The sequence below is a fragment of the Macrobrachium rosenbergii genome, chromosome 4, assembly GCF_040412425.1.
Source record: "Macrobrachium rosenbergii isolate ZJJX-2024 chromosome 4, ASM4041242v1, whole genome shotgun sequence".
Classification (NCBI taxonomy): Eukaryota; Metazoa; Arthropoda; class Malacostraca; order Decapoda; family Palaemonidae; genus Macrobrachium; species Macrobrachium rosenbergii.
Window position 1 is genome coordinate 63700082 of NC_089744.1, and position 22421 is coordinate 63722502.

The following is a 22421-nucleotide window of genomic DNA, read 5'->3' on the forward strand; positions in this document are numbered from 1 at the left end:
ACTTGAACAATCAGGAAGGAATTGGTGGCTACTTTGAGGTGCTTTTGGTTGGGACTGTCTTCCAGGGTGTCCATAGTGATATTCATGTTTGAAAACAAAATGTCACAAATTATAACTTCGAAGTTCACCGTTTAGTGAGATGACGGTAGCAGCTGTTTTTTTTTTTTAATAATAGTAATCACAATAAAGTGAACATACTAACAAGTGAACATTTTCGAACCCCAGAACGATTCTTACATTTCTGCACAAGTTTTTAATGATATTTAATCTAAGGAAAACCTAACAGGAAGGGCAGAATCGCAATTTAACCTAGGCAGACTTAACATGAAATCAGGGTAAATTGGAAAATTATTTAAAAGCAATTTATTCTTTCGCTTATGTTACATTTAAAATGTCGGAACCTTACCTTCAAAATCGCCAAATGTATTCAAGGTTAAAATCCAAAGAAGACAAAGAATAATTTTTGAGAAACATCAATATAAATCCGCATCAGCTGCAGTCACAATAATAATAATAATAATGTTTATAATATTATCATTATTATTTACTGAGGATAATGGTGAAAACGATAGGCTTATAACCCTAAGTTGTAACTGCCGTGCAATCATAAAAGAGGCTTTGTGGGAAGGCATTTGTGATTTTAAAACCAGGAAAGGGGCACCATCTATACTGTGTATATATATATGTGTGTATATATACATACATACATACATACATATATTTAAATATATATATATATATATATATATATATATATATATATATATATATATATATATATATATATAAATATGTATATATCCACACACACACACACATATATATATATATATATATATATATATGTATATATATATTATATACAATATATATATATATATATATATATATATATATATATATATATATATATATATATATATATATATATATATATATATATATACTTCCTGTTAAACTGAATTCCATCTAATAACGGTAGCCCATCAAAACACCAACAAAGGTAGATTTTAGAGCGTTATATTTCAGAGACAGCTGTCTCCCTCAACGGACTGGTAATGGGATGTTCCAGTAGTCGGACACTACATCACTCTTGTCGGCAGCTTCTTCTTATTCTTTTTTACTGCTGGTTGGAGGAAGATTTTATCAGTCAGATCTGAATCCCGGGCTCCTGTTGAGAGGTTCACCATATTTCTTTGTTTAATCAGTGCTGATTCTCCTATCTGGCTTTTGAACAGAGAATTGCTCCTATAATTATACGTGACAAAATCCAATTTATTCGAAGATTATGATTATTTATGTGGATGAAAATAGCCAAGCTCTGTTGGCCATATCTTACTGGACGTTTGTGTTGTATTAGTCTTTGTGAGAGTGATTTGCCTGTAATCTGATAAAGGTTGTCACAGTCAAGGCAAGGAATTTTGTATACTCCTGTCTCTTTGGGGACAGGCTTTAGTTGAACGTTAGTTAGGGATTTTGGTTAGGGTATTGGGGTATGTAAATACAAAATGGTTGGAATTTCTATAAATATATATGTAATATACATGTAAATATATATATATATATATATATATATATATATATATATATATATATATATATATATATATATATTACATCTACACACACACATACACACATATATATATGTATATATATAAAGGCCATAAAAACACCAAAAGGGTAGATTTTACAGCGTTGTATTTCGGAAAAGCTGTCTCCCTCAATGGATAAGAGGTACAAATTGCTGGCTACATAATTTGTTCCTAAGAGCCTTGCGGATTTGCTTCCCAGAATTCCTGGAAAACGAATTTGAATTAATCCGTAGGCAGGTGTCATCCTTAAAGTACCCCGATCATATAACTGAGAGAGCTGTCTATAAAGCAAACATCATTTTCTACCGACCTCATCAAAACAAGACTAGGGAGATGCCCAGCAATAAAATCAAAATCCCACGCCTAGACAGGATTAATAAGTTGACACAGAAGCTTGGAAATTACAGATCTTTTGTATTTGCTTATCCAAACCAGACGCAAGAAAGACAGACATGATATTCGTACTGACTATGTCACTGGATTCCGGCGGAACTTAGCGGTAGCGAATCAGAGGCCTCTGATGCTTCTAATCAGTTTCTCCTTTCGCATGAGTTTAAAGTCATTGACCTAATGCGTTCCGTGCTCCCAGGGACCTTTGTTCTTTTATTGCTTTAATCTAGGTTCTCCGTTCTTCTGCCTATAAATATTGTAGATCAAGCCGGAATTTCAGCGTATTTCATTGCTATGCACTATTGCAATTTGGTTTCATAACCCATTTTGAATATATATATATATATATATATATATATATATATATATATATATATATATATATATATATATATATTATATATATATATATACAGTGAACCCCCGTATTCGCTGGGGATGGGTACCACACCCCCCCGTGAATAGCTAAAATCCGCGAATACATAAAACCCCTCTAAAAACACTTAGAACTGCCCATTTTGATTGTTTAAACACGAGAAAAACCCTGTAAAAATGCTTATACCTGAGTATTTTAATAGTTTTATCACAAAAAGCGCATTTATTCATGAAAATTATCTGAAAATACAGTAATTAGTGAATATTTCACAGTGAAAAATACAGCGAATGGGCGAATTTTCTGCAAATAATGGGTAGATATGTTCCATAGAGAAACCCACGAATGCGTGAGTCCACGAATCGTGAGAACGCGAATACGGGGGGTTTACTGTGTGTGTATATATATATATATATATATATATATATATATATATATATATATATATATATATATTATTGCATCAATATCATTCAGTCAATCAAGTCTACGGGTAATTATGAGAGAAATTCTCAAGATAATGACAAGAATGTATTGACAATTATTTGAACGTTGTGGAGGGCCGCTAGGGACCTGATACATTACAGCAATGGGTGATACTTGAGAAAACACTTGATAACAATTACTTTAAAAGTGGACAAAACACAAGCAGAACGTGAGTCTGCAATACTGAAGGGTGGCTGATGGGATACGTGAATTACTTCTATGGGTGTGAGGTGGACACCGTTTTTTAATAAATCTGATGTTGATATTTTAAAGATTCTTTCTAAAGATAATAGCATTGTTATTTTGAAACCTGACAAAGGTAGAGGGACAGTTATCCTCAACAGAGACGATTATTTAAACAAAATGGAAATAATTTTAAATGATGAAACCAAATTTCAGAAAGTAGGTTCCCCAGATCTTCAGAATATTATAAAATATGAAGACAAAGTCAACAGGTTCTTACGTTCTCTTAAACATGAAAAGGTCATCGATGACCAGACCTACCAAGATTTGTTGTTACCGGTTCCACCTACGGTATCTTGTATGGTTTTCCTAAAGTCCTTTGTTGGCCGAATCGCTTGAGCTTCAGACTGTCACTCGATGGGCCGGAGTTCAATTCCCGCGGCCGGCTGATGAAGAGTTAGAGGAATGTATTTCTGGTGATAGAAATTCATTTCTCGCTATAATGTGGTTCGGATTCCACAATAAGCTGTAGGTCCCGTTGCTAAGTAACCAATTGGTTCTTAGCCACGTAAAATAAGTCTAATCCTTCGGGCCAGCCCTAGGAGAGCTGTTAATCAGCTCAGTGGTCTGGTAAAACTAAGGTATACTTACTTTTTTCCTAAAGTCACAAGGAAGGAGGTCCCTTGCGTCCGATATTATCTTCAATCAATACTCCCAACTATGGTTTAACTAAGTTTCTGGTCCCATTATTAGAACCCCTCACTAAAAATCAGTACTCTCTTCCCAACTCCGATAAGTTTCAGGAACAAATTTCATTACAGGACTCTGATTTATTTATGGTGAGTTTGGACGTAGAATCATTGTTCACTAACGTCCCTGTGGAGGAGACAATAGAAATTATTTTAGATAGGATTTTTGTTGATAATGACACCAGGTTCCATAATTTTACCAGAGGTCTTTTTAAACAACTTTTAGAATTGTCCGTGCTGGACACGGCTTTTACTTTTAATGGTAATGTTTATAATCAGGTAGAGGGGATGGCCATGGGTTCACCACTTGGTCCCACCTTTGCTGATAACTTCATATGTTCCTGGAGGAGCCCCTTGTGGACTGTCCCCTTAGTTTTTTGCATTTGTTTTATCGGAGGTACGTCGAAGATACCTTCGTTTTATTCCGACATGAACACAATGCCGAATTCTTTTTGCAGTTCGTCAACGAACTGCACCCTAATATTAAATTCACTTTGGAGAAAGAAACTGGCAATAAACTTCCCTTTCTTGATATAATGATATCCAGGGATATCACTGGCTTTATTACAGGTGTTTTCCGGAAGGCAACTTTTACTGGACTAGGTATGAATTTTTACAGCTCATGTTTTTTTAACTTTAAATTAAATGCTATTTCTACCCTCCTCCACAGGGCGTTTTCTCATACATCTAATTGGTCCTTATTTCACTAAGAAATACTTTTGTTAACTAGTTATTTTAAACAAAATTATTACCCAGTTAATATTTTTTACAAACAACTTAGAGAAATGTGGAGTAAGAGAGTTTCCTTGCCAGTGCTGACTGCCCCAAAATTGAAATTTTAAGCGAGTTTTCCCTTTCTACACGACGACCATTTCCGTAAGAACTGCATTTCCCTAATTCAGAAAGAGTTTCCTGCTTTAAATGTTAAATTAATATCGAAGAATCCTCTAACCACTGGTTCATTTTTTATAGTCAAGGATCGTCTCAGCCCCCTCCTTGCATCCAATATTATATATAGATACACTTGTCCGCGATGTAATCGCGGAACATACGTGGGATGCACGAGGAGGCTGTTGAGGGTACGAATTGACTCTCGTAGAGGCTTAAGCTACCGTACAGGATGCAAGCTATGGAATTCAGAGGCCTCTATCATCAGAAACCATGCTGTACGGTGCAAAACAAACATCAGAGATGAAGATTTTACGATAGTGGGGCGGGTCTCCAACCATCACGATCTAACTATCCTAGAGTCTATTATCATAAAGAGAACTGTTCCCTCGTTAAAACCTCTATTATCATAAAGAGAACTGTTCCCTCGTTAAAACCTCAATTGTCGTCTACTCAGTTGTATGTTGCTTAGCTTTTCCTTTATGCTTATATTCTGTATTCTCTCAGTATTATTGTTTCATTTCGCTTGGTGAGTCTGTGTCTTGGTTCCCTGGACCCATATCTTTTGTGATCTTTTTTTATGTTTATCTATATACCGAATTTTAACGCTGCATTGCCATTTTTTTGTGAATTTTAAATGATTTAAAAAAAATTCTTTTAATACCGTGATTCTATCTGTGGTGCAAATTATTTTCTTTTTTAGCCTTGAAAATGTGGCATGTGTCATGAATCTTCGGCAATAAATTTGTAAGAATGGAGGTCTTCCATTCCCTTGTTCCTTGAGGATGTGTATATTTTGGCCGTGACTTCTCCTTGTGTGTGTGTATATATATATGTCTGTAAGTTAGCAAAACTCATTTTGTTTGTGAGGAAAAAATCAAGTAACCAGGAAATACTTGAACATGTTAAGTTACCTTCCTCATGGAATCGTGTCCTTGTGTGCTTCGTGAATTATAATTGATGAGTGATAGTTCCCTTCAGTATTGTTTTCGAGGTAGAGCGAATTGGATATTGTTTGATATTTATTGCTTGATGTTTGTGTGTGTGTGTATATATATATATATATATATATATATATATATATATATATATATATATATATATATATATATATATATGTATATGTATATATATGTATATGTATATATATAACATAAATATTATATATATATATACAATTTTATATATATATATATATATATATATATATATATATATATATATATATATATATATATATATATAATATATATATACATAAACATCAATCAATAAATATCAAACAATATCCAATTAACTCTACCTCGGAAACATATATATATATATATATATATATATATATATATATATATATATATATATATATATATATATATATATATATATATATATATATATATACATACATATATATACAGTATATATATGAAATGGGCTAAGGCGTCACTGTAGTCCTGAGTTCTTGTCCTTCTCTGGTTCGAGCCACGGGACGACGAACTTATTATCAACTAAAAAATTCCCCACTCGGTAACATATATGAAAATATATTATTTCCGAGGTAGAGCGAATTGGATATTAAAGGACGTTTGTAGCTTAATGCTTATATATATATTTCATTGAATGTCTCTCATGTACCTACAATACCCCGTTCCAACAATGAAATGCTTCCATGACACGTCTGCCTACGTGACCAAATCTCCAAACAATTGAGCAGACGACCGACCAAGTGACTTCCCAGAAAAAAAAAAAAAAAAAAAAAAAAAACATATGATCAGAATAAAAGCGATCCCATGACTGGCCAAAACCACATGGTGCCCTGGTGGTGTAATCGCCCTTATATATTACGTTATTCATTCTTGTGAGATCCAACATACATTACAATAAAGGACATTTCAATACTATCATTACTATAACAACACAGACTATTTCTCTCTCTATCAAAATTACATACATCACTTCCTGTATACTGTATATAGAAAGTTATATTACAAAATGTACTCTCTACATAAGGTTATATACTGCTGCATCCTCGCGAATCTCGAAGTGTGCATTCAAACAAACGAACAAATGTTTCATGGAGGAATCCAGAATCTGTATTCGGAATCATTCCTCCTAGAAATTCTTCCACCTCCTGAAGGACTCCTGGGAAAGGGGGAGGGGAGGGGGATAAGACTTCAAGAAAACGTTATAATCCAATGGGCGTTTCTTCAGGAATGCTTCAGGAGCTGAAGATGACTTCAAACCATCCTGGAGTGTGAACACGTCTTATAATTATAATTTGCTTGACCTTTAGAATTTATGAAGTGTTTAATTAACCTTATGTGGTAACTATGAACCACCTGCATTACGAGGATCACAACAAATACTACTCCTGTTATACAACTTGAATATTAATTACATCAGAACTTTAACAAGAAACTAGCTAATGTGAGCGATAGCGAGCATCTGCTAGTATATATATTTGAACTCCTCCAGCACTTTTACGGGAGGTCAAGTAATAGGGTCAAGGCTTATGCGGCCCCTTCAATTTCCGTGATAAAAGTTCCCAAGGACTCTTCAGTCTCTGTTCTTCATACTGTAACCTGTGACTCTTTATTTCTTTTATATGTCTAATTGTAGTTAAAGGCATGTCTATATTTTTTATAGATCGAAATTATTTTTCTTTTGACAATGAAACAAGAAGGAAGTTAATTGATGACTTCTTAACATTGTACTGTATCGAAGGCATTGTTTTGAAAGTGTGCCAGAAATGGTCACTGAAGTCGGCCCGTATTCGGTATCTCAGTAGCATGGATTTTTACTTGGCACATGGAACTGAAATGTCTTTATTATTTTTGTTATTAGTAGAAGTGGTAGTAGTTTAGCGGATATCCTCTGTGCCACTGGTGGCTGGCCAGGCGTTGATAATGCTTGATTAATTAATATCACTGTTAGTTCCTCCCTGGCTTTCATCATTTGACAGCTGAGCTCCGTTGAGCATTTGAACTACTTTTAACCTGGTGTTATGGGGATCTTGCAAAATATTTTACTCCAGGTTATTTAAGATATTCATAAACCTAAAATGGGACTAAAACCTTCACAATGTTCGGGTGAAAAAACATAACATGGGTTTTATTAATGTTCTCGTAACTGGCTATCGTTGTGCTATCCTTTCCCCGTTTGTTTAAAATGAATTTTTCTGTCCAACCACTAGACGTGGGGTTAAGGATTTACTTTTCGTATGCAGAGATATTTGATTTTGGAGCGGCTATATCGTCAGTTAGTAGGCAATGAGACGGACACCACGAACTGCATCATATATCTGCAATGTACATTTGCTCTGCAAATCAGTGGTCAGTTGCTTGTAATCATCACTAATAGCAACATTGCAGAAGACAGTTTTCTAAAACAATTGTAAATGCACTTGGGGATGCAGGGATGACCCGTTAAACTTCGGTGATTCGCTGGATGTTAAAGAAGTGTTAAACTTAGCGACACAGATTTCGGCGAGATACATCACCATTAAAATGTCATTTGCTAGTTGATGATAGAAGATCGAAGTGGCTTGACATTTGGAAATATATGATCTCCAAAAATGAATATTTATAAGTATCTCTTAGAGAGACAAAATGTACGGGAGAATTGCTAGATTATGTAGGTACAGGGTACATGGAAGAGTTGGTTGATATATGTAAAGGTGAAAAGAGAAATGGATGAGGTATACCTGATCATTATTTACTTGAAACTAAAGTTAAAACTGATAGAACTGCAGGCTTGAAAGAAATTGGTGAACATGTAGCTGTAAATGTGTAAGACTGGTGAGTTTATTAAAAGAAAGTCAGAAGAGTATACAAGAAGAAAACTGATGAAATATGGCCAGGGTTACAGACAACGAGGAGGACGGAGTAGGTGAGGAATATGTAAAATTCCTAGATGGAGTCGTAGGGACTTCAGGGAGCGTTTAGGAATAAAAGCATCTGCAAATAGTATGTTGAAAGGTTTAGTGTTGGAAAAATTAGACTATTTGAAGTGCAGCTCCATGAAACGAGGGTAGGTCGTGTACAAACATACTGAAGGACAGATGGGATAGTCAAGAACAAACAATAAGAATCAGAATGCGATTAATAAAAATGAGGGGAGAGAATGTGAGCAAGAACTTTGCGGAGAATAAGTCGGTATTCTTAAGAGGAGTCAATAAGTGAGGAATATTAATGAACACAACTATGGATACTGGTAAACCGTATGCAAATGGAGAAATGACTGATGTGAATATAATCCTGAATCGATGGGATGTTTATATATATAAAAAAAAGGACTCAGAATAAGCCAGAACCTCGACCTTTCGACTGGACCAGTTTTATCTCTTGCCGTATCTTTGGCGGTAAAACCCCTTTGGTGATTAAAAATGCCTCTTCATCTTCAAGGTCAAAACCGCATCATGGTCATCTGCCATTTCAGAAAAATTAGACCAACTGCATTCGACATCAAGCAACTTAGCCAAGTTATAAAAAATTAAATGTCATTGAATACTTTGGCAATGTTGTCTAACACTGACAAGAAAAATCAAAGCAAGGGCAGAGCGAGCTGATCTAGAGATATCTTAAATCATACCCTGTGATGATAAGCGTACGACGTAATGAGAAAATCATAAGATTCATCATGCTTATTGGAGTTTCTCTTCACAATCATTTTTATTGTCGTTACCATCACAACCTCAAAGATTATGGATTCAATTTCGACATTAGGTTGAAATTCATTTTCAAACTCAAGTTACTGTGTGGTGGTTTTCATTCACTGTCATATTTAACAAAGAGATCTGAACTAAATGACTAAGTCTTCCTGAAATTTGTTGGAGTTAGGTTTTTATAAGTTCAATCTTCTATCATGAACTAGCAAATGACATTTTAATGGTGATGTGTCTCGCCGAAATCTGTGTCGCTAAGTTTAACACTTCTTTAAAATCCAGCGGATCACCGAAGTTTAACGGGTCATCCCTGCATCCCCAAGTGCATTTACAATTGTTTTAGAAAACTGTCTTCTGCAATGTTGCTATTAGTGATGATTACAAGCAACTGACCACTGATTTGCAGCGCAAATGTACATTGCAGATATATGGTGCAGTTCGTGGTGTCCGTCTCATTGCCTACTAACTGACGATATAGCCGCTCCAAAATCAAATATCTCTGCATACGAAAAGTAAATCCTTAACCCCACGTCTAGTGGTTGGACAGAAAAATTCATTTTAAACAAACGGGGAAAGGATAGCACAATGATAGCCAGTTACGAGAACATTAATAAAACCCATGTTATGTTTTTTCACCCGAACATTGTGAAGGTTTTAGTCTCATTTTAGGTTTATGAATATCTTAAATAACCTGGAGTAAAATATTTTACAAGATCCCCATAACACCAGGTTAAAAGTAGTTCAAATGCTCAACGGAGCTCAGCTGTCAAATGATGAAAGCCAGGGAGGAACTAACAGTGATATTAATTAATCAAGCATTATCAACGCCTGGCCAGCCACCAGTGGCACAGAGGATATCCATAAACTACTACCACTTCTACTAATAACAAAAATAATAAAGACATTTCAGTTCCATGTGCCAAGTAAAAATCCATGCTACTGAGATACCGAATACGGGCCGACTTCAGTGACCATTTCTGGCACACTTTCAAAACAATGCCTTCGATACAGTACAATGTTAAGAAGTCATCAATTAACTTCCTTCTTGTTTCATTGTCAAAAGAAAAATAATTTCGATCTATAAAAAATATAGACATGCCTTTAACTACAATTAGACATATAAAAGAAATAAAGAGTCACAGGTTACAGTATGAAGAACAGAGACTGAAGAGTCCTTGGGAACTTTTATCACGGAAATTGAAGGGGCCGCATAAGCCTTGACCCTATTACTTGACCTCCCGTAAAAGTGCTGGAGGAGTTCAAATATATATACTAGTGTTATGCAGTGAATAAGTATGAGATTCACTGATCGGGATTATGAAAGAGAGAGAGAGAGAGACAAATATTTTTGTTATGCGATGCAGTATTTCTTTGTTTTGCGTTGCACCACATATGAATGACCGTGTCTGTAGACTTTCATTTGATAGTAACGCAGGGGACTCGGTAAGTTAGGTTGAAATTGTCTATTAATATTTTCTAAATTTCAGGAGGGTAAGTATTCACCGGGCACGGTTTTCATAAGTTTTATTACAAAACTATTTCACACGGCCAGCCACCCTGGACTTAGAAATTTCTTGATGTTAAGAGAGGAGCGAGTGACACAATCCTACCCAATTTGGTTTTCAAGTAACTCTGGCTAAAAATTGATCAGAATGAACTCTGGACCTATGTTGAATAAAACTCCGTCTCCTTGAGGACGTCTACTTTACTCTTAATGGTTCAATCTTAACTCCCACTTTTGGCAAGGACAAATCAGGTCAATTTGCTGACCTTTTCGCTTCATAACCTATCCTCTAACTCCTCCTTCCTTTCTCACATCTTGGAGGTTTGTTATGGTTAGTCTTCAATTTACTTGGTCCCATGACTCATCATTTTAAACTATCAACATCGTGTCTCTCTCTCTCTCTCTTCTCTCTTTCATAATCCCGATCAGTGAATCTCATACTTATTCACTGCATAACATCACTCGGTCACCTACCTGCATTGACTACAATGCAAGTAGATAACCAACTCAACTTGACTATAGTCAATTACTTCAACTTCAATAATTTCTACTAACAAGCAATAACTGCAAGAAATATTATAATGCATCATAGTGCTAACACAACAATATAAGCATGAATTTGAATATCAAATACTCAAACTAAATGCAGAAAATTATGGCAAAGTAAATATATCAAATGCCTATTACTCTCTGGTTATCAATCATAAATTGTAAAAAATAAAAAAAATCAATCATCAAATGTTCAAGTGCAAGTCAATGGTAAACGCTATCACTCTCTAGGAAGGATTCTGTCCATCATGTCCTTGATTATGGTAAGCTTATTCAGTATCAATTTCCTGACATTCATAAAAGAAATGAAAGCAAACAGTACCAAAAGAATGACATTTATGAATGACATAATAGGAGAAATCTCGGTCTTATATGTATGAAAGAAAGTATGAACCTCTTCTAGCTTTGTGAATGTCTCCAATTCCAGTTCTGAAAGTTGAAATTCGTTAATAACTGCAAACTGATGTACACTTTTACTGAAATTCAAACTGTACGTCGTGAAAACTGTTGGTTTGTAATACAAATTATGTAAAATGACCAGTTCACAAGCAGATGAAAATGAGTGTACGTTAATGAAAACTACTTCTGTTTTGTTTGACTTACAGTCAATCTTAGCATTCAATCTGTTTGCTGAGAACACAAAAATTTCATCATCAATGATTTGAGCCTTGAAAGTTTCTGTAAACGGTATATATTTACAATGGTTCTTACCATTCTTGTTGTTTACAAGATCATCTAGGCAATGAAGAGCATTCAAGGGTTCATAGAAATTCACAATGTTACAAACATAAACATCATCATCAAGCATGACACATTCCCTGAATTTATGTTCGGGAATTTCAGTCACTAGGAAAGAATCATGCTGCAAGGCAAAGTGTCGAACTGTTCCTTCTAGTACAATGGACTTATTATCTACTACCATTGGGAATGGATAGACTGACATCAATGAGTTGACGTCTGGATTGTTGAAAGGGATCACTAGTATGATTTGATTGGCTACCACTTTCACTGTTATCAGGCCATAATAGTCCACTATATTTTCTACTAGTGGCTTCAAGTGATTGTTCACAACACATTTCTGAATAATGGCTTCAATTTCACTAGGGGTTATCAGAAAAGGCGACAGCAGGTTTTTACCTGCCATCATGATTGCATTGAGTAATTCCTTGTATTCCAGAAGGAAATTACTTGTTTCTATGAGCAGTTGCTCCATTATTTCTGTTTGATGGATTTTAGCAATTTCTGATGAAACATTATGGAGGGCACTATTCACAAATTCTTTCAGCACTGTGATCATTTTCTGATTTTGATTGACATTTCCTATTACTTTATTATAGACAGTGCCCTGCTCAGAAGCCCAATTTTCAAGTTGTGCCACTCTTTCCTTTAGCCTTTCAACATTACCATCGGTCGCCACTCCAAAGAGATTATGTAAAGCGACGCCTATAAAGGGTATAAGTGATCGCTTTACTACTTTCCTTGGCATAACACTATCGATGTCCCTCTGCAACTTGGAGAGCATGTCGTACAAATTTCTATCTTGGACACTTTGTAATCCTGCCTGTATCTGATTGCTCAGCTGGACTAACTGCTCTCTCTGATCGATAATGGAGTCCGTCTGGATCTTAACAATGGCTAGGTCCTGTATCATCTTAACCTTGCCATGTTCCTTGATGATGGCTCCTTTCTTAGTTGTACGAGTGAGTTCACAATTTGACTCACTGCCAACCACCATACAATCCATTTGCTGAAATAATGTTATTAAGCAGTAAAAATCTTATTACATTTGTTTACCATTGCACTTGCCATTACCTTCTTCTCAAATTATACCTTGGGGTCATTGAAGATTCTATTTTATTATCTATCTTATCTTTATTGGACAAATCTTTTAACTGGGTAGACGACCAAGGTTCTGAATGAACTACTTTAATGTGGTTCCAATGTACAATGGATTCTTTCAAAGGTAATTTCATGCATTAACTTGAATTTATTCAACTTCAAAACTTCTAAAACTCTATATGGACCTCGAAATTTTGGTGATACTTTAATATTAGGTCCTTCAAGAACATGATTGAGTACATAAACTTGTTGTCCTACCTTTAACGAGGGTATGGTGGATCTGTTATTGTAATACTTACTAGATTTTTATGTAACTCCTTTAATCTAGCCCTGGTGACTTTAACGGTCTCATACGTACGTCTTGTCTTCCAAGCAATATAGTCCTCGTAGTTGTACGTACGTCTGGGTGGTGCGGCATCATCCAAAAGTGAATTTGGCATTCTCTTTTGGTAGCCATACAATAGGAAATGAGGAGTTTCTCCTATTGATTCATTTACTGTGTTGTTTAGAGTAAATTGTATGTCTTCGAGAGTCAAGTCCCAGTCTTCAGTGCTAGGGTTACCAATGTTTTCAGAACATCCTTTATCTTGCGATTTGTTCTTTCTACTGCTCCATTTGAGCTTGGCTTATATGCTGTTATTTGACATTTCTGTATTTCATAAAAGTCACACAATTTTGTTAGAATGTCACTAGTAAATTCAGCAGCATTGTCTGAGAGCAAAACTTGAGGACATGAATGTCTGGTTATAATTCTAGACTTAAAGGCTTCTGCCACCGTTGATGCTTCTCTGTTTCTAGTTGGAACAATTTCTACGTATCTGGTCAAATAGTCAATGAAAACTAAAATCTGTTTATTTCCTCTGATGGTGTTCGGGAATGGACCTAAGAAATCCACTGTGACTACTTGAAAAGGATTTAATTCTGAAGGATACATTTCCAGAGGAGCCTTAACGTTGACATTCCCCTTATGTATATTACATAGGGTACAATTCTGAACAAATCGAGTAGCATCTTCACTACATCGAGGCCAAAAATAGTTTCTAGTGATTGTTCTACATGTTTTCTTAATTCCAGGATGTCCTGATAACTTGTATGAATGGGTTAGTTCTAAAACGTCTTGTATTAGTGTATTAGGAATGTACAAACGTGAACAAGCATTTGGTTCGTCTGAAGTCTTGTACAATAACCCATCTATCAATTGAAACTCTGAATTTTTCTCACCTTGCAAGAGGTTACCAATTACTTCCTTATTCTAGAATCCTTTTGTTGTTCCTGACGAACTTTGTCTAAATCTAAGTCTGTGATTTGACAACTGAAGGCGAAATTACGAGTGGTAATTTGTTTCTCGTTCTCTTCTTGTGATCTAGATAAGGCGTCAGCTAATGTGTTATATCTACCAGGTATGTATCTAAACTCTGGGGCAAATTCTAATACGCTAACGAACCATCTATTGAACTTCATATTATTGGTAAAAGCCCTTTTCTTGAAAAGATCACAAATGGGTTTATGATCTGTAAGAACATTAATTTTATGTCCTAGCAAAATGTGTCTAAATTTCTGTAATCCCCAGACTAATGCCAAACATTCCCTTTCTGTTGTACTGTAATTTCTTTCAGCTGCATTCAAAACTCTACTGGCATAGTATACAGTCCTCATCCTTGTTTTATCCTTTTGCATCAAGACGGCACCTAGTCCTGTACTTGAAGCATCACAGGCTAAGTAGAATTCCTTCTCGAAGTCTGGATAAACTAGGATAGGATCTGTTATCAACATATCCTTTAGTGTTTTGAACGCTGCTTCCTGTTCATCTTTCCACTCATAGCTAGCATCTTTCCTAGTTAACTCAGTTAATGGTTTTGCTATGGTAGCAAATCTCTTTATGAAAGGTCGATAATATCCTACCATACCTAGGAATCTTCTTAGTGCCTTCAAATTTCTTGGGGCTGGATAGTCTACAATAGCCTTAATCTTTCCTTCTTGCATTTTCAAACCATGTTCACTGATAACATGTCCTAGATATTCTAGAGATTTCTTCAGAAACTGACATTTCTTAATTTTTACCTTTAAACCGGCCTTTCTGAGCCTATCTAATACTAATTCTATTGTCTTGAAATGACTCTCTACATCCTTACTAGCAATTATTACATCATCAAGATAAACCGATACATCTTCAACATCTCCCAAGATTTGCAGCATTAAACGTACAAACGTTAAAGGAGCTGAAGTAAGACCAAACGGCATTACCTCAAATTGCAAATGTTCTTTATGAGTACTGAATGCCGTGAGATGCTTGGATTCTTCATCGAGAGGAACTTGCCAATATCCACTCAGTAAATCGAGGCTAGAAAAACCTTGGCACCTCCTAATTGAGCTAACATGTCATTAATGACTGGCATTGGCATTCGATCAGGGATGGTGTGGGAATTCAATTTACGGTAATCAATTACCATCCTCCATGTACCGTCTTTCTTTGGAACTAGCAGTAAAGGTGAATTATAAGGTGACTTAGAAGGTATTGCAACTCCATCTTCCTTCATCTCTTCAACCATCTCGTCTACAATGGGTCTTTGACTTATTGGAAGTTTGTAGTTAGGTATATAAAAGGTCTAGCACCATCTTCTATGACTATTTTGTGCTGCAGGACATCTGTCCTTCCTAACTTATCTCCTGTTACTGCTACAACACTCCTATATTTCTCTAATATCTGTAGTAACCTGTCCTTACAATGAGGAAAATCTGTATTATTTACTTCCCCTTCTAATTTAACTCTTGTGTCAGCTACAGAGACAAATGCTTTTTCACTTAGGGTTAGTAAAGGGTTAGTAATCACAATTCCCTTACAGAATTCTATGCCGGCATGCAATTCTAGTCTCTTGTCAGAATAATTATACACATAAGTCATACAATTTCCACCATTAAGTCTTACTAGGGAATTGTCCATTTTCACAAAGTCTGGTAAGTCTTCATTAACTAATAACACATCTGTATCACCTAGGTTTTTATCTGTTACAATTCTAAGACAAACCTTTGTCAGACCTTGTGGATGCAGTATAATGCTATTGTTTAATTTGAGTTTTACAAGATTATCATCAGGCAGTACTAACTAAGCAGATCTCTTCTGCATTCTGTGCATCGGCAGTGTAACAGACATCAGTATCATCTGAATTTTCATCTTGTAGTATCACAGAACCTATCTCTGTCATTTTTAGGTTGCCTAACAGCAACACCTCATTGAGATACTTCTCTTCCGTATCTTCTCTTATTATTAAGTGACTACAATCTATTAGCGTGTCAGGATCGTCAGGTTGGGAAAAAGAACTAAGTTCTTCGGAGGTATCTACTTGTCGTGCACTTGAGTTATCAGGTTCATACCTGCTATCTGAGAATTCCTCCTGAGTGGCTTCTAGGCTTTTAAAAGTAGTTTGTCTATCTTCTCCTATTTCTTCTATCATTGAATTTCTACTCACTGTCCTACCCGGTTAGCATTAAATTCTATTTCTATCTGTTGGATGTCTACTTCTTCCGATGAGGCTGTCTCAGGTAAAGTGATCAAGTTTATCTGAAACTGTTCCTCTTCTTCAAGAGAGCAAACATTTCCTCTATCAATTTCCTTGATAGTGATTCTTCCATTGCTACAATCTAGTGCAATTCCACATCTTTTCATAGCCTGAAAGGAAAATAGAGCTTGAGCTGGAAAATATTTCTCTTCTAACACCACAAACTCTTCCCTGTATTTCTTATTTAGAATTTCTATCTCTAAATTGACATTGTCTATAGCCCTTATTTGCTTTCCAGCGATCCCCTTTATGGTCCTATAGGATTCTCTCATTTGGGAAAGCTCACAACCTATATGTTTTATTAAAGTGCCTTTATCTATGATACTTACAGTACTGCCTGTATCCAACAATATGGAACTCAGTACACCTTCTAAGTGTACTTGTATGATAGGCAACTCTTCCTGACACGTATTAAAATTCTTTACAGAAAACACTATTTCATTACTTTGAGTAATGTCTGTTGGGGACACATCCTTATTCACTGTCACTATTTCTTTCTGTAAGGATGGACCTTTCTGCTGCACTCTCTGTGATTGTCACTGAGAATCCCTTGATTTGGGTTACTGGGGAGGTATTTTGATTATTAGGCTGAGTACTTTGGTTATTTTGAGACCCCTGAGAATATCCCTGTTTGTTGTACCAACAGTTCTGGATCAAATGTCCTGTCTTATTGCAATTCAAACACCATTTGTTTCTTCTACAATTCTGGGTTGTATGGTTGTTATAACCACAATTTCCACAACTTTGTCTCTGCCTATTGAACTGTGGCCTATTATTCCCTGAATTTTGGCCTTGACTAGCTCCCCTCTGTCCAGGAGTCCTGTTATTTCCACTGTTATTTCCATTAGTTCCAGTGGTATTCCCATTGTTACCTCTATTTGGCGGCCTACCTTGATTGTTTCTATTTGATTGATTAAATCTCCTATTGTTGTTCCCACCATTTCTATCAAACGAATTTCTATTTCCTGATACCTAGACCTAGCTTGCCCTGATTGGTTTCTATTGGACTGATTGCTATTATTTCTTGGGTTTCCACTAGCTACGGTTCCTGTAAAATCTGCACTACTACTTGATGAATTCTGTTTTACTTTCCTTTCTATGTACATCAAGGTTTGTACAATTCCATCATTTGGCTTCCTATCACAGTACTTCTTTAAGGCTACTCTTTCTTCCTTACCCAAAGCATCGTAGATTGGTCCTAATGACATATATCTAAGTACCTTGGATATACTAGCTAAATCTGTTTCATCATCATCAAATTCATCCTTCCTTCCAACAACAATTCCTACAGCTTTCATATCTGTCGTCACTCTATCTATAGCTTCTTCTACTCTAGTGGCTAAAACTAAGTGATTACCCTCATATTTCTGATGATGGAAAGTTCCTATGTTATACCATGGATCTTTCTGTGCTTCTGGTTGCCAAAATTGTAAGCACTGTTTCTTGAATTCGTTAAACAGAGTAATATTCCTAAAAGTACTGAATGAAGAACTGTATGTGCATCACCATGTTCCATACTAACATACAAGAGTGCTTCATCTATTTTCTTTCTCTCATCTGTGATACCAGCAGCTGAAATTCTGCTTTCTGTGTCTGCTATCCATCGATTTACACCATATTCTTCTAATCTACTTTTATCTACATTACTTGGGTCTACCGTTCCACAAAATCTAGTGGCTTGGTTATTACGGCGGCTTGCGCCATGTTGGGATTTCTAGGTACAATGGAAGTTATTGGGTTAGTGGTTACAACTGAAGGGTTAGGCGCACTCGGTAAACTAAGTGGGGGACCTTGACTACGAGAACGTCTGGGTCTAGTATTACTAGGATCAATTGGTCTAGAAAGTCGTTCAGGTACAGGTCTTAGGTTATATGGAGTCTGGTCTTCGCTTCTTGTCTGTTGCAGTCGGGAGATAACTTCGTCCAAAGTGTTATTCATATTAATTCATAAAATATTCAATGATTCCAAGAATGAAAAATTGAAAAAAAAAAAATAAATTTGAGAATCAGGTACTTACTTCAATTGCATGTTTGCTGAGTTGACTGTATCCCTCTATACAAAAAAATTCAAATTTTTCCTAACTCATTCCTTCATAGGACTCTCTCAATCTGAAAAAGTCTGATATTAGTATTTATGTATACAATTGTTTGGGTTCCACTGCAAAATGCTGCGCCAAGTGTTTAACAAAAAAAAATTATCATGATAGAATAATTTAAACAGAATTGTCTCTATCACCAAGTGAACGAAAATTTCTATTTCGTAAAAAAAAAATTACTAAATATGAGAAAAAAAATTATATCCTTCGTACAACAATAAGGAAAAATTCTTCAGAATATTATTCAAAAGAAAAATAATTTACTTAAATCATTTATGTTTAAAAAAATTATTTGCGCACTGCAGGGAAAAATAATTATATAAAAATTTCACTCACACAAAAAAAAATTTAATTATTCACAGAGAAAAAAAATTTCTCTTGATAATTCCCCGATACTAGGAATGAATGTTTACTATTCAATTAGCTTCGTGTCGCCTTGCACTTGAAGATCGCGCTGATTGCACTTGAGCGCAATTTGTCGTTAGCATCCAGCGATAATTCGGCACAGCTCGGCCGACTTCCAGTCCGTACTTGCTGAATTTGGCGAAGAAAAATTTGGAATCCTTCCAAATTGTTGATTGAAGGCGTCACTTCCCTTTCGAGAGGCGGTTATCAACGCGTTGACTTCTAAACTTTATCGCCGTTCCGAATTCTTCACTATCTTTCGTCGCCGTCTTCCGCTCTCATTCGTCGCCGTCGTCGTCACTGCTCTGCTACCGCTACTTTTCGCTAAGTCTCCCTTTTAGCGACCAAAAATTTTGGGAATTTCGTGTAATTAAGTCCGTACACGATAGAAAGTTCACTGAACTGACGTAGATATTAGCGACTTTCATACGTCCGCCAACACAGTTTGTTTTCGTCTTCTCCGCTGCTGCGATCGGCGTAGTATAGCGCGAGTTGCTGATTCTTTCTTTCGTAAATTTCGTTTTCTTATAAAAATCACCGCTGTTCTATGCCGTGATTATTACTATTGTTCTTATTATGTTCATATACAATTATTAAACTGAATTTCTGGTTGATCTTATGCGAATGTTCGGAAGTTTCAAACTAGGCAGAGATTTACCGCTGTCAATTTTTCATTCCGATCGACGCAAAAAGATTCACTGCTTCTTGGAATATTTCGTTCTGCTTCGTTTCCCTTCTGCTACAGTGTTGATGTTGTATTGGTGTTTCTAGTGCTGAAGACCGTCTTGAGATTATTTGCGCTGTTAAATTGAGAGTTAGTTTCAGCGCCGTCACTGCTCACTCTCTGTAAATTTCTCTAGGGCCGTGAACTTTAATGTTTTTCAAATGTGCGCTGGGCGAAATCCCACCGCTGCCACCAAATTATATGTTATGCGGTTGGGTTTTTCTTTGTATTGCGTTGCACCACATATGAACGACCGTGTCTGTAGACTTCACTTGATAGTAACGCAGGGGACTCGGTAAGTTAGGTTGAAATTGTCTATTAATATTTTCTAAATTTCAGGAGGGGGTAAGTATTCACCGGGCACGGTTTTTCATAAGTTTTATTACAAAACTATTTCACACGGCCAGCCACCCTGGACTTAGAAATTTCTTGATGTTAAGAGAGGAGCGAGTGACACAATCCTACCCAATTTGGTTTTCAAGTAACTCTGGCTAAAAATTGATCAGAATGAACTCTGGACCTATGTTGAATAAAACTCCGTCTCCTTGAGGACGTCTACTTTACTCTTAATGGTTCAATCTTAACTCCCACTTTTGGCAAGGACAAATCAGGTCAATTTTGCTGACCTTTTCGCTTCATAACCTATCCTCTAACTCCTCCTTCCTTTCTCACATCTTGGAGGTTTGTTATGGTTAGTCTTCAATTTACTTGGTCCCATGACTCATCATTTTAAACTATCAACATCGTGTCTCTCTCTCTCTCTCTCTCTCTTTCATAATCCCGATCAGTGAATCTCATACTTATTCACTGCATAACACTAGCAGATGCTCGCTATCGCTCACATTAGCTAGTTTCTTGTTAAAGTTCTGATGTAATTAATATTGAAGTTGTATAACAGGAGTAGTATTTGTTGTGATCCTCGTAATGCAGGTGGTTCATAGTTACCACATAAGGTTAATTAAACACTTCATAAATTCTAAAGGTCAAGCAAATTATAATTATAAGACGTGTTCACACTCCAGGATGGTTTGAAGTCATCTTCAGCTCCTGAAGCATTCCTGAAGAAATGCCCATTGGATTATAACGTTTTCTTGAAGTCTTATCCCCCTCCCCTCCCCCTTTCCCAGGAGTCCTTCAGGAGGTGGAAGAATTTCTAGGAGGAATGATTCCGAATACAGATCCTGGATTCCTCCATGAAACATTTGTTCGTTTGTTTGAATGCACACTTCGAGATTCGCGAGGCTGCAGCAGAAGGAGACGAAGGCAGCTGGATGTTTGAAGACCCCTACAGGAAGCCATGATAATCTAATGGGTGTTTATCCAAGAGGTCTTTAGGAGCTGAAGATAGCCTGGAGTTTTTAAGATTTCAAGATGTTATAATCCAATGGGCGTTTCTCCAGGTATGCTTCAGGAGCTGAAGACGACTTCAAAGGATCCTGGAGTAGTGAATACATCTCATAAATATGACTGAATTGACCTTTAGAATTTATGAAGTGTTTAACTAACCTCATGTGGTAACTATGAACCACCTGCATTAGGAGCGGGGAAGGGGGAGGGGGAAGGGGATGGAAGGGGAATGGGGAGGGGATGGGATGGAAGGGGAAGGGGAGGGAAGGGGGAGGGGAAGGGGAAGGGACACAGAAATGCAGCCAAGGAAATTAATATAATAGTATATGTATATATATATTACACATTGTACATATATATGTATATATTTACATATAAATGCTTGCATATGTACAAACACACATATATATACATATATAGTTAAACACGCCCCCATTAGCAGGGGGTGTGTACCAGACGTCCCCCCGCCCCCGCGAATAGTTAACACCCCCGTCTAAAAACACTTATAACTGCCTATCTCGAAAGTTCAAATACCAAATGTATACTTAAAGCATTATCCTATATCAAATACACCTTAAATTATTATCCTATTAATGTATTAATCTTTGAAATGATATTAGTAATATCATTTCAAAGTCATCTTAAAAATTTTACCCTTAAAAATATATACGTAGCCAATAACAGAGAGAGAGAGAGAGAGAGAGAGAGAGAGAGAGAGAGAGAGAGAGAGAGAGAGAGAGAGAGAGAGATGAACTGAGTTGCATAGTTAAACAATTAAAAATGTCAATAATACAGTATATATTATGTATATCTTTCTATCAACCACTCTCCCTTTCTATCTATCTATCCATTTCTCACCTTTGGAGAGAGAGAGAGAGAGAGAGAGAGAGAGAGAGAGAGAGAGAGAGAGAGAGAGAGAGAGAGAGAGAGAGCACTGAATGGGCAACATCATATATCTGACCACCAAGAGGGCAAAACTTTCTACCCTTGTGGTCAATATGTCAAGATATTTGATAGGTTACACCCTAACCCCCCCTCACTTGAGGAGACCGGGGCAAAAGACGAGGGAAAACA

The 22421-nt window shown here is 36.2% G+C and overlaps 3 protein-coding genes across 4 annotated transcripts in view; 1 reads left to right on the top strand and 2 right to left on the bottom strand.

The window, feature by feature from the left end:
* LOC136835123 (rhodanese domain-containing protein CG4456-like) overlaps positions 1-22421 on the bottom strand; it is a 149011-nt gene that overhangs the window by 28005 nt on the left and 98585 nt on the right. The window lies entirely within an intron of this gene.
* LOC136835122 (sodium-dependent organic anion transporter-like) overlaps positions 1-22421 on the top strand; it is a 103369-nt gene that overhangs the window by 3497 nt on the left and 77451 nt on the right. The gene's annotated exons all lie outside the window — the stretch shown is intronic.
* On the bottom strand, positions 10840-20489 carry LOC136835092 (uncharacterized). Of its 2 annotated transcripts, XM_067098275.1 has the most exons (3): positions 19285-20489; positions 18794-18884; positions 10840-13127 (listed from the first exon to the last, which is right to left on the bottom strand). In XM_067098275.1, the coding sequence occupies exon 3, from the start codon at positions 13122-13124 to the stop codon at positions 11601-11603; it is 1524 nt and encodes a 507-aa protein (XP_066954376.1). In that variant the 5' UTR covers positions 13125-13127; positions 18794-18884; positions 19285-20489; the 3' UTR covers positions 10840-11600. The 2 variants fall into 2 exon arrangements, with proteins under 2 accessions (XP_066954376.1, XP_066954373.1); XM_067098272.1 differs by lacking the exon at positions 19285-20489 and having other exon boundaries at positions 18794-18928.

Bases quoted from the DNA above. Each gene is read 5' to 3' on its own strand.
- LOC136835092 (XM_067098275.1), bottom strand. From the start codon at position 13,124: ATGGATTGTATGGTGGTTGGCAGTGAGTCAAATTGTGAACTCACTCGT.